This window comes from Nomia melanderi, chromosome 14 (genome assembly GCF_051020985.1).
Source record: "Nomia melanderi isolate GNS246 chromosome 14, iyNomMela1, whole genome shotgun sequence".
Lineage (NCBI taxonomy): Eukaryota > Metazoa > Arthropoda > Insecta > Hymenoptera > Halictidae > Nomia > Nomia melanderi.
This window is the reverse complement of record NC_135012.1, coordinates 3,746,061-3,758,390: the sequence shown is the minus strand read 5'-3', so window position 1 is coordinate 3,758,390 and position 12,330 is coordinate 3,746,061. Positions and strand designations below refer to the sequence as shown.

General features: G+C 41.7%; 1 protein-coding gene across 7 annotated transcripts in view; it reads left to right on the top strand.

Annotated features, from left to right (window-relative positions):
* The window catches only part of ClC-a (chloride channel protein 2), a 59,507-nt gene that overhangs the window by 41,551 nt on the left and 5,626 nt on the right, over window positions 1-12,330 (top strand). For 5 of the 7 annotated variants that reach the window (XM_031976947.2, XM_031976946.2, XM_031976952.2 and 2 more), the window contains 6 exons: window positions 4,572-4,857; window positions 5,301-5,512; window positions 7,430-7,950; window positions 9,462-9,696; window positions 9,805-9,967; window positions 11,089-11,319. In XM_031976947.2, the coding sequence (XP_031832807.1) occupies window positions 4,572-4,857; window positions 5,301-5,512; window positions 7,430-7,950; window positions 9,462-9,696; window positions 9,805-9,967; window positions 11,089-11,319 (1,648 nt within the window). Of the gene's footprint in view, window positions 1-447; window positions 2,217-2,254; window positions 4,270-4,571; window positions 4,858-5,300; window positions 5,513-7,429; window positions 7,951-9,461; window positions 9,697-9,804; window positions 9,968-11,088; window positions 11,320-12,330 lie in introns of those variants that run through there. The other 2 variants (XM_031976951.2, XM_031976953.2) reach the window with 2 other exon arrangements.

Below are 12,330 nucleotides of genomic sequence, written 5' to 3'. Positions count from 1 at the left end.
GGCAGTGTCTACATTTACTCGCGATAAATCGATTGTTATGGTTGTACGTTATTATTTACAAGATATTCTAAAATTAAACTTGGAAGTTTGGGGTATGTACCTTTTGACCTGGAAGATTGGCAAGTATTTCTGTATCTCTTCGTGGCCATAGGATAATTATAGAATTCCAAGTTGTCCATGGTGGAATGTTCTTTGAGAACATTGTCTTGTCAACCGTTAATTGGATCAGAAAGCCGAGCAGGGGATTTCTATTTAAATCGACGCCACGCCGTCTATTAATTGTATCGCGAATCGGTCATGCTCAATTACTAAAATTGGGTTAGGGGCTGATTGCCCAGTGGATCGTGGCCGCCGTTGACGTCAAATCCATGCACAGGTTCTCTCAGGTGTCGCCTATATTTCAATCCTCGGCTGCGGTCTCGTTACGTCGCCGTTTCACGGCCTCCCGATCGCTGTGCGGCGAAAATCAGAAACGGACGACGAAAATTCTGATTAGAATTCCGGATTACCGTTTCGAAATTATAAACCTCTGCGCGAGTACACCAGAAGAATCGTGTGTCTCTGCTGTACAAGCGACGAGAATCGAACAGCGTTTAGAGTGAATAAAATTATTAACAATCATTCTCGCCTCGAAGAGTACATTGGCACGGCGATAACGATAATTGAGTCTACTTGGCACTAGTTAAATCCACGGCGAAATCATAAATAAAATGAATAGGCCGTAAACAAGAGGATACACGTAACGATGAAAGGTGGAAGATTAACGGCGGAAGATGAAATAAAAGAAGGCCCAGTAACAGAGCGGTATTATTAATTTCAGTTAATGAAGACAGAAGATCCGAAATTGTCGAAACAGCAACAGTGTGGCTCGGCCGTGTGGAACACGCTTAACGGACGGCAATAAACAATAGAGGGAACCGTCGTTGACCGGCGGCCGAGCCCGCTGCTATAAATATCGGTTTTGACGGTTGCCAAATTTCAACAAATATCGCGGCTCAAGTTCGAATTCGGCGTGTCGTGCAGTTGTCGTTCGTCTGCAAGTTCGCATGCACGATTCCCTCGGCGCCGATGGTTCTACAAAATTCCCGCGGGTAGAATTCGCTCCGTTAATCGGCGAATCGCGGAAGACAGAAGAGGACCTTCTCGAATAAAAGAATAATACAATACATCTCAAACAAGTATTAAGAGAATTCGACAAGGAATCCGCCCACTGCACGAATTACTGCAGCCGAAGCTAGCAACTAAGAGGATTTCCAATGAAATCGCGGAAAAATCGGTAACTCCAAGGAATTCGAACGAGACGTTCAGTCCGATGTCTTAGAAGCTGAGAATACCGAGGAAACCATTAATTTCTTCTATTTCGAGTGGATCTTGGCAGTAAACAGGAATCTCGTGAGTCAATACGAAGATGAATCAGCGAGAAGTGAACTAAACTCCCTCGAAACTAATCAACGGAATAGAATCCAACGTTAGGTCGAACTTTAGAAGTCGGAATACAAGAAGCAGCTTTCTTATATCATCTACCATCGACATCTTCGGGGAGTATTAATAAAACAGCACAGTATAAGAAAGGAATCGTCAAAAAACCGGCGTGTATTTCTCAAAAAGAAGTGTCACAATCAAATGTTCAACGAGGAACACTTCAATCCTCCTAATTCACTCAGCACTCGGCAAACAGAACCGGATTGAGAGCGATAAAATCGATTGAACTCGGGATAAATCACAGTCAAACGGTTTTCGATAGTCGGTGTCGACGTCTCCCAGTGACAGAGAAGAGGAAACAATAGAACGATGGATGAGTCCCGGTAAAGGCGATTCGCCGCCAGAAATATCGGTATCGGAGCACTGCCAGCGGACGTTCGATTGTCTGCGACTGGCACACGCGGCTACAATGACGCAGTAATTAGTCAGTACGTAACAGCCCGTTTAACGAGTACAACATCCGAGGATCTCAACCAGATCTAGCGGGATCGAGGGGACACCGATCTACAGGAGAAGGAAAATGTTCGATCGGTTATCGGTGATCGTCGATAAAGCTTGCCCGCGTCCGACGAATGCTTCGTCCTTCGTGACTTAATTCCGTGAACGATCCTTGAGTTATCGTTCGGTTTGCGATCGCTGGCTGGACCGGGAGCTCCTGAGGATCACTAGATCCAGCTTTCATGCCGGCTTCCGTGCTCAACAGAGCTTATTTCGTCTGTAACGATGACTATCTTGTAAGTGACGATAGGCGGTGTGCTTCCCTTAGTGTTCAGTTTGGATCATTTCCTTTTTTGATTAACACTTGTATATAAAATTCAACGTTAAATATCAGATTTTATAGTTTTACTGCGTTAGATCAAGTGACCCTTCGCACTCGGAAGTTTCTCATTAGAAATGTTTAACATTCTTTGAGACAAAGATATTCTGTGAAACTAAGTCGAAGGAGATCACAAGTATATTGAGGAACGAAGCTATTTTATTCCAATATTTCACGCATCGAGGCATTATATAAAATTTAACATTAAATATCAGATTTTATAGTTTTACTGCGTTAAATCAAGTGACCCGTCGCACTCGGAAGTTTCTCATTAGGAATATTTAACATTAACAATTGTTGAGAAGGCGACGGGTATCACTTCGGAAAATAATGGAGAAACTGATTTATCGTAAATTAATTGATAGTTATATAGAATAGTAAAGCAATAGTTGCACTATTCGGGTTTCTATAGGAACATTTCGAAAGGATCATTTGCTCGGTAGTCTTAATATTGTGTTAATTACTGTCTCTTCGTTGTTAATCGGTTCTTTGTTTCGCGTGGTACTTACCTGCAAATTTTAATCGTTGCAGTTATTTTTGCACTTGATTCTCGACGATTATACTTTATCTTTACAATAGCTGTTCCTTTGTTTCCTTTTCAACCGTTGTAGTCACTGTTTCCATCGAATAACTGTAACACGTACGAACGACAGAGAAAATCGGTCATCTCCCGTTGTCGATCCTCGTTTCGATCGGCCTTGGATCACTAATCAAAGTCGTCGAACCCAGACCGCGTAATCTTATTTTCCTCCAGCTTCGGCCGAGATTCTGGCACGAGAAAACCGTCATTCGGCGTTCCGCGGCCGCGTCGATCGCGTAGATCGTCCTGCCGATCTGCAGTTCGCCCGTAAACGAATCCATCTCGCGATTCTGAATCCCCTGCGTCTCACAAGTAACGATCTCGATCGTCGTAGTATCTCACGGCTGAATCCGGAGTACCCGTTGTCTCGCTGAAACTGTTTCCGTCGTGATAACTTCGTTATCTCGCGAGGCCGCGATCATTATCGCCGATCAAACGTCGATCCTCGCAAAACCACGCGCAAATCAATACAATTTTATCGATGAATCGGTCGCGAAGAATGCAGAGATAACATTTGTTTTTATAGAACAATGATGTATGTAGATATTTTCTTTTTAAAAACGGCTCTGAGATGAATGAATAATAATTAGAGGATGATCGATACTCGTGTCGCGCGAATAAGTTTAAAATGCTCCGTAGAAGAATGTTAAAATTCGACTATTCGCATGATGAAAATTACAGATTACCACTGTACTAATTAGTCCCTACTACAAAATAATTTTCATTCGAAAAATAACAATTCTGTACGAAACAATTCTGTTTCTCTATTTATATAACGTTGGAATTGAAATGCAAAGTATCCATTGGCACTGGAAAAACTTGATAATATCCCCATTATGTAAAACATAATTCTCTATCACTCATACATTTCAAGTTATCGAGTTTCGTTCGGAAAACGGTCGCTCGGCCGAACCGCGCGTCGCCGCGGCTTCGATTTTCCACGCGTCTCCTCCGCGAAATTTTGAAACTCCCTCGCAGGTTGCGCGAGGTTTATCGAGGTTTACTGATTTGTAAATGAAAAACAGGCTGTACTCGGCACTCGAACCCGCGCAACAGATACGCGAGAGATAAATCGGGGATCGTAGAACGGCGATCGATTTTTATCTGGACACGTTGATGGAACGAAATTCAGTACGTTTCGTGTTTGCCGATCGTTAGTCGCGGTTCCTATCTCGTCGCGGGTACGTCGTTCATTCGTTCACGTCGGTTTGTATGTCTGTTACAACGGAGAACAAAAGTCCAAGCGGAATTCGACGTTCGAGCAGAAATGATTTTTGTCGTGCGAGTGTCGCATATATTCTCGTCGGTTTTCGAGTCGAGGAGAATTCGCAGCTAGCGAATGATTTCCGTTCAGAGATCGTGCTAGTTGATCGTGGATTGTACACGTTTGGTAGGTATCCAGTAACGTTGATAACAAAGTTATTGCATCGTGTCCTCTCAAATTCTACAGTCACTGATGAAAAAATTAGGACCACGTAGTACCGGTAATCTAAAAGAAAATTCAACGATAACTTCTTCGTTGTAACGAATTGCACAAAAATAACATAAACAAACGACCAGACAGGTATCAGATAAGCAAGAGACATTCATTGTTGATCGTCTGAAAGCTGACGTCAGCGGTGGTCCTAATTTTTCCATCAGACACTGCAGTTAACGCGGTTCGATCTCGATAAAATCCGATGATGAATCTAGATGTATGGTCGCTACACGAAAGACCTGGGTGAGTACGCAAAGGAAGAGGCACGGAAGCTCAAGTACCATGACAAGGCGCGACGGAAGTACGAGAAGGGCAGGGAGGAGGACTTCCGGAAGTCGAGGAGAGGTCCTCTCTGCAGGAAGCTGCTCGCGTTGCTGGCCTTCGCGTGGAAGCACACCGGGGCTAGACTAGGCGAGGACTGGGTATTCTTGGCTCTCCTCGGCATCATCATGGCGCTGATCAGTTACGCCATGGACCGGGGTATCTCCATGTGCAACAACGGTCAGTTTGTTTCGACAATCACTAGAGAACGTTCGTACAAATTTCTATCTTTGTAAAGGAACATAGAATGAAAGTCGAGATCAATTTTCCTTGGAAGATCAGTCTCATCGAGGATAACTTAAAGAGGTCTATGAAAAGATTGATAGATCTAATGATTAGTAAGAAAATACATTTTACTCAAACTATAATCAAGTTAGAGATTTATGATCCTTCCAAACGAGGAATTGTCTTGCTGTTCTACATTCCAAAAGATCCAATTCTCCTTTCAACACCTCTTCTATCATTAAAAACGAACTTCCTCCATCGAAGTAGCCTATTCTTCTTACTCCACTAAAATTCAATTCTTCCCGAAGGCCTGTATCCAATTTTCCGCATCGTTGATCGAAACGAAATCGATCCGACCGCTGGAACGAGTCGTTAAAACAGTGTCCTTGTTCCACCAGCCAGGATATGGCTTTATCAGGATCTGACGCAGCACCCGGCGCTCCAGTACCTGGCCTGGGTGACGCTGCCTGTTTGCCTGATCCTGTTCAGCGCGGGATTTGTGCACATCGTTGCGCCGCAGAGCATCGGGTCCGGTATACCCGAGATGAAGACCATCCTCAGAGGCGTCGCTCTGAAGGAGTACCTGACCTTCCGCACTCTGATCGCTAAGGTTAGCTCCCAACCCGGTGTTTCGATTGGTCTGTCTGTTCACCACGTCACGGTTGACGACGCTGTAAACCGCCGACACGATTGTTTCTGTAATTAACGCTAATCTGGTTGCATTAGCCTCGCGTAAATTTTATTGGCGACGTTGATCCTAGCTTTTGAGAGTACTAACCCTTTGCACTGCACATGTCGTTAGAAACATCTAATATTCTCCGATGATACAGAGGATTCTTTGAATCTAATTAACGAGGGAACATTAACACCAGAACTACACTTAAAATGTTATAAAAGATAAAGGCGTGAATTTAGTAAGATTTCAATTGACTTATGTCTCAGTTTAGGTATTAACACGTTCACGGTGTACCACTGGTGGCTCATAGTAAGATTTCATATTAGACAGTGTACCATTGATTAGACAGTGTACCATAGATTAGATGTGGCTCAAATGGTTTAGTAATTAGAAAACATTGCCATATAGTTGAGAATTAATTTACTTATTGATCATTTCAATATTTTCATCAATTTTGAGAATTCAGTCGCCAAATGGAAAAGTATGGAAATTACAGCGATGTGAACGTGTTAATCAGCTTCTTTAGTCGTTTTTCAAAGAAGTATTCCTTTCCAGTAATCACAAAAGAAAAAATCAAGGCCATTTTGAGCCATATGGTAGTTCTATTGTTAATATCACACACTAAACTTCATAGTCTGTACCCAATTGGGTGGTGATAGTAGCCTCTCGACTGCGAAGGGTCCAATACTTCATCAACGGTCGTGTCGAAGTCCTCTAGTTTGTAACGCATCCCCTAACCGGTGAGGTAGAGGCTTAGCAACTCAGCAAATCAAATGAATATTACAATTCCACATTCTGCGAACGAGAAACTTTCTCATAGATGGCTAAACGAGTCCTCGTAAATGACAAAGTACTTAACACTATTCCTACCGACACTTCGCGTATACCTATTCCTACCGCGACCAATCAAATGACTGGTCTTTAGCACAACTTATGTTTTTTAATATAGAATGAAGATAACAGCCAATTTGACAGTATACAAGTATAGTTTCTTTTATTTAGAAGTATATAATTTACATTTTATTCGTTTTCACCGCATTTTTTACAAATAGGTTTACTTTTTACATTTTAGGCAGATTTTGTTAGTCGTATTGTTCGTGCAATATCTTATTTGGCATGGTTTCCGTTCGCGTGTACTTGTATTTGTGACGGGTGTTGCTTGATTTTCTTCGCCTAACTCTAGTTCTTTTTGATATTCAATGGCAAGTCCTTCTGTCAATTGAAAGACAAATTCCTGCCTCGAAATCTCTTCTCCCGTGGATTCTTTATATAAAATCCATGCATTTATCCCGGCTAAATTTAGGATATTGAAAAATACCTGTAAAAGCCATCTCCGACATTTAGATTTTACCGATTTCAACGAGGTCGATAGACGAGCGAGAACTGTAAACACTTGGAAATACCGTAAAGCAGTCCCTGAAAGGCACTTTTTGGCTAAAATCATGCCACAACTGCATTACCTTTCGTTCGTAACAACTTTATAGCTTCAGAATTGAATCTTTGAGAGAATACTATTACAAAAAGATATAAATCGTTCTACCGGTCAAATGACCGGTCGTGGTAGATAAGACAAACTACAAATTTTTCTCAAAAAATAAACAATAAAAACAGGAGTGAATATTGAGGAATTTATACATATATTTTAGGAAAAGTCGTGAAGTATAAAGGCGATTCAATTACGTTGTCAATAGGAAATTCTAATCGAAATTTTAAAAACATTTGACTGGTCGCGGTAGGAATAGTGTTAAGAGTCTACTTCACTGCTAGAGGATGAACGCCAAGCTAAAAGATGAAAACCAACTATCGCTCGCGTTTCGAAATTGGTCGTAGACGTGACCTAATTCCCAACAGGTGATAGGTCTGACCGCGACCTTGGGCTCGGGCCTGCCCGTAGGCAAGGAGGGTCCTTTCGTGCACATTGCCAGCATAGTCGCCACACTGCTCTCCAAGCTAGTGACCAGTTTCCAAGGGATCTACGAGAACGAGAGTAGGAACTGCGAGATGCTCGCCGCAGCTTGTGCGGTCGGAGTAGCTTCCTGCTTCGCGGCCCCCATAGGAGGCGTCCTCTTTAGCATCGAGGTAACCACCGTCTACTTCGCCGTGAGGAACTACTGGAGAGGATTCTTCACCGCCGTCTGTGGCGCCACAATGTTCCGACTACTGGCGATCTGGTTCCAAAGAGAGGAGACCATCACGGCGATGTTTGCGACGAACTTCACCATGGACTTCCCGTTCGACCCTCAGGAGCTGTTCGTGTTCGCTCTGATCGGGGTGGGCAGCGGACTCGTGGGTGCATTTTACGTTTGGCTGCATAGGCAGTACGTGATCTTCATGAGGAAGAACAAGAGCATGAACAGCTTCTTGCAGAAGAAGTGAGTCTTTAATATTCTAATAGTAGTTTTGATGCTTTCACGGCCTGGAGTGTTACATTCATTTCTGGCTTTCGGGAGAGAGCCGTGTCCACTAGGAATTTTTTCCCAACATTTCGCCATCATTGCACCTGGCTTCATCAGGGGGCTAAAGGCACACTGATACTGATGTGTGCCGAGGAAGAGTCTCTTTAAATACGTACCCTGTTCCGGATCGATGGTCACCAATTATTTTAATTGGGCAGCTGAACAATTTGGGAAAAAATTCCTAGTGGACACGGCTCTCTCCCGAAAGTCAGAAAGAAATTTAATATCCTAATTTGTAACTTGACGTGTACTGCTTCATTTAGTATAACACTAAAACTACCGAGCACTTCAATTGACTTTTAAAATTTCGCTATAGAAACTCCAAGAGTGCGTCTGTTCAGACTGTAATTGATTTACAATTCAATTTGCATAGTGCTAAATGAATTTCTTTAATAATTTCTCAGAGAAACATTTGTTACCTTTCTAACAATTGCAAAGATATCAGGCATGGGTCATTTGACCCCTCTGGTAGTTTTAGTGATAAACTTATCCATTGTCATCGGAAATTCATTCATCACCGCTTACTAAACGCTAGACCTTTGTTAGATCAGTTGCCACTAGACTGCGGATTTCCATTTTTCTATCGTATTCTCCCATTGTTTCTTCTCAGTTGTATCGGAAACTTCTATTTGTAGGATCTTCAATGTGTGTACTGTGTAGGAGAGGTGTAATGAGCAACTCTCTGGGTTTTAATACACTTTTAATACTCTTGGCTCCTCCAACGCTCCTCCAAATCTAAATTATATATTAATTGCTTAACCAGTTAACTGTGGAATTTAGTTGGAAAAACCTCTCGTTCTGCGCGCAATAGAATCGGAAAATGGAGCGTGTACTCGTCGAACGCAGGACAAATTCTCTTAGAGTATATTTTAATCCTTTGCATTCAAAAAATTTATCACTAGAGATATTCAATTTATTTCTATCAGATACAGATGACATTTTTTAAAATAAACTTACCGAGGAATCTATTCACAAAATAAGGGGAGCAATGGTACTTTATTTCCACATTTCACTTATCGACAGATTACTCAAGAGTTAACGTTAACACTAAAACTACCAGAGGGGTCAAATGACCCATGCCTGATGCCTTCTTTTTGCAATTATTAGAAAGGTAAAAAATGTTTCTCTGAGAAATTATTAAAGAAATTCATTTAGCACTATACAAATTGAATTGTAAATCAATTAAAGTCTGAACAGATGCATTCTTGGAGTTTCCATAGCGAAATTTTCAAAAGTCAATTGAAGTGCTCGGTTGTTTTAGTGTTAAATACGAAATTTTGAAGTGCAAAATATTTACACAAAAATCCGCCGTCCAGTCATTTTCGCCTATGATCACTCGCTACCAGCTACACGCTAGTCACTACCAGCCACAGAATCATCGGGGAAACCTCGAAAACTCTGTAGAATTCGATCAAACGAAATTCCAGTCGTTTTTTATACCCGGGAATCGTCTCGCTGCTGGTCTCCTCCGTGTCGTTTCCCCTTGGACTGGGCCAGTTCATGGCTGGCGACTTGAACACGCACGACCAGGTCTACGGACTGTTCACCAACTTCACCTGGACGAAGGAGGAGCTCGGCGTGGAGGAGATGAACATCGTTAAACACTGGTCGACAGCGTACACGGACGTGTTCACCGGTTTGCTGGGCTTCGGCGCGTTCACGGTAAGATCCACGCGTTGCTTCCGGTCCGTCATGATCGACGGTGGATCCGAATTGTCAATGGAGGTCGGACAGTGGCATCCCGTGGACCAAAGGGGCCTTTGATTTCAGTTCATCTTTTCCATTATATGCTCGACGGTGCCGGTTCCATCGGGAATCTTCATACCGGTGTTCAAAATCGGCGCGTCCCTAGGTCGAGCTGTCGGCGAAGCTATGGCGCTGTGGTTCCCGAACGGTGTACGGTATGGGGGAATTATTACTCCCATAGTGCCAGGTAATTGAGGATAACAGTGTGTACATGTCTATAATATAGAGTAATTATTTGCTGAGATAACTTTGATTTGGGAATAGCAAATGTAAAAGTAAACAGGTATCTTAAAAAGTTCATGCGGTTTCTTAAATCGAAATTTAACACGTTGAATGCCGTATTTGATGCCACAAAATACACAAAATGGAAAAATCAAATATTAAATCATTCGATGGAATTGCATTATTATAATTGCATGTCCATCTAGCTGAAGGTCGCCGCAATAGGTGGCATTATTTATAATATAGAATTTTTTTTTTAATAATCATCGTTTAATTGAGCGAACTAAAGTAAGTCGATTTGATTGGGGGTCACCGGTGACCCCCATGGCGCTCAACGTGTTAAACATGGAAAAAGTTTTTGTGAAATTATTTTATTCGGTACCAATGGCGTAAAGATAACTTGCTTCTAATACCGACGTCACTTATTAAACTAGAGATATTAATTGAAATCGGACAATTCATTAACACTCGATCGACGGTCATTTACTGTAATTCTATTGTTTCTTGAGAAACTGATGTTCGTTTATTTTGATCTTGGAAATTAGAAGTTTAACCCTTAGCACTCTAGGTTGTTTTGTAATCTGTCAGCAACTGCAACTAATTTCTATAGTATTCCTAGCGAAAATTACAAATACTATAACATTTCTTCTCTTTTATTTTCCTTCTTAGCACAAAATTTTGATGTGAAAATCGAATAATTTTATTCATTAAAATATCTAATATTATAACTGGTGCAATATTGGAGCCCACAGTGTTCAAAGGGTTCAATTTGGATGTGTGGAAAATCGAATAATTTTAGGGTAGTTTCTTTAAGATTCATTAAAATATTTAATATTATAACTGCTGCAATATTGGAGCCTACAGAGTTCAAAGGGTTAAAAGACAATTGGGATACATATTAGCGTGACTGCAAAAAATTTATCACATGTTTACCAAACGATGTTTATAAAATTCAGTACGAGTCAAATCGACTCGTTCCGTGAATCTAGTGTTAACAACAGAACTGTACGAACTTTTGCTGGTGGCTGCTATAAAAAATGAAGTTAAGGGGTTTAGTTGCAAAGGCTAACGGGAATTCCGCTTCAGGGGGTTACGCCACGGTCGGAGCAGCCGCGTTCTCGGGAGCAGTGACCCACACGATCTCCGTGAGCGTTATAGTGTTCGAGATGACCGGGCAAATCACGCATATCGTTCCCATCATGATAGCCGTGTTGATCAGCAACGCGATAGCCGCTCTCCTGCAGCCCAGCATTTACGACAGTATCATTCTGATCAAGAAGCTGCCGTATTTGCCCGACCTGCTGCCCTCCAGTTCAGGTAATCGCCCGTAAACGCATTGTATCAGCAGCTCGATCGGCACTTTATTGATCAAGGCAAAGTATAATCGAATGCGATTCATCGGATACGAATCAGTGAATAATCAGCGCTGAAAGGAATGAATAGAATTAACCCTTTGCGGACGGCTGTCGGCATTTCAGTGAGATGAAATGCATTTGGAAGACTAAGTCGTGGAAAAATGATTTAATTACTCTGACAGCAAGAGATCATCTCGCAGTTTCCTTTTGTCCTATTAATTAAGTAATTTATATTTAATTTAACTTCATTCGATGAAGACTTTGTAGATTTCAAAGCATCTTGTTATCTGATGTCGACATTTCGGAGAGATGAAACATTCAGATTTGGAAGATTAAGTGTGGAAAAATGATTTAATTAGTCGAACAGTAAGAGAGCACGTAGTTTTCTTTCTTTCTATTAATTAACACGTTCACACCGCTGTAATTTCCACTCTTTCCCATTTGGCGGCTGAATTCTCAGAATTGATAAAAATATTGATCAATAAGTAAATTAATTCTGAACTATACGGCAATGTTTTCTAATTACCAAACCACTGGAGCCACATATTTGATGCTACACACCGTCTAATGAGCCATCAATGGTACACACTGTCTAATGAGCCATCAATGGTACACACTGTCTAATGTGATATCTCACTGTGAGCCACCGGTGGTACACGCCGGTGTTAAGCAATTGTTATATAATTTAGCATCATATGTTGAAGGTTTTGTATGTTTCGAAGAATCTTCGTTCGCAAAGGGTTAAAGAACAGCGTCGCGAGGACAGATTCTAAGTAAACTAAGTTCCCAGACTTCTAGTGTTAAGTGAATTCTAGCGTCTCCGATATATTTCTGATCTGCAACTAACATTTGCCCTGTTTATTAACAAGCTTCGCTCGAAGGAAGCCGCTAGGTAACGAACCTATGGAATATTCTTCTATTTATAATGCGTCAGTGCCGCGGAAATAGAAGCCGCGAATGATAGGCGTTAATT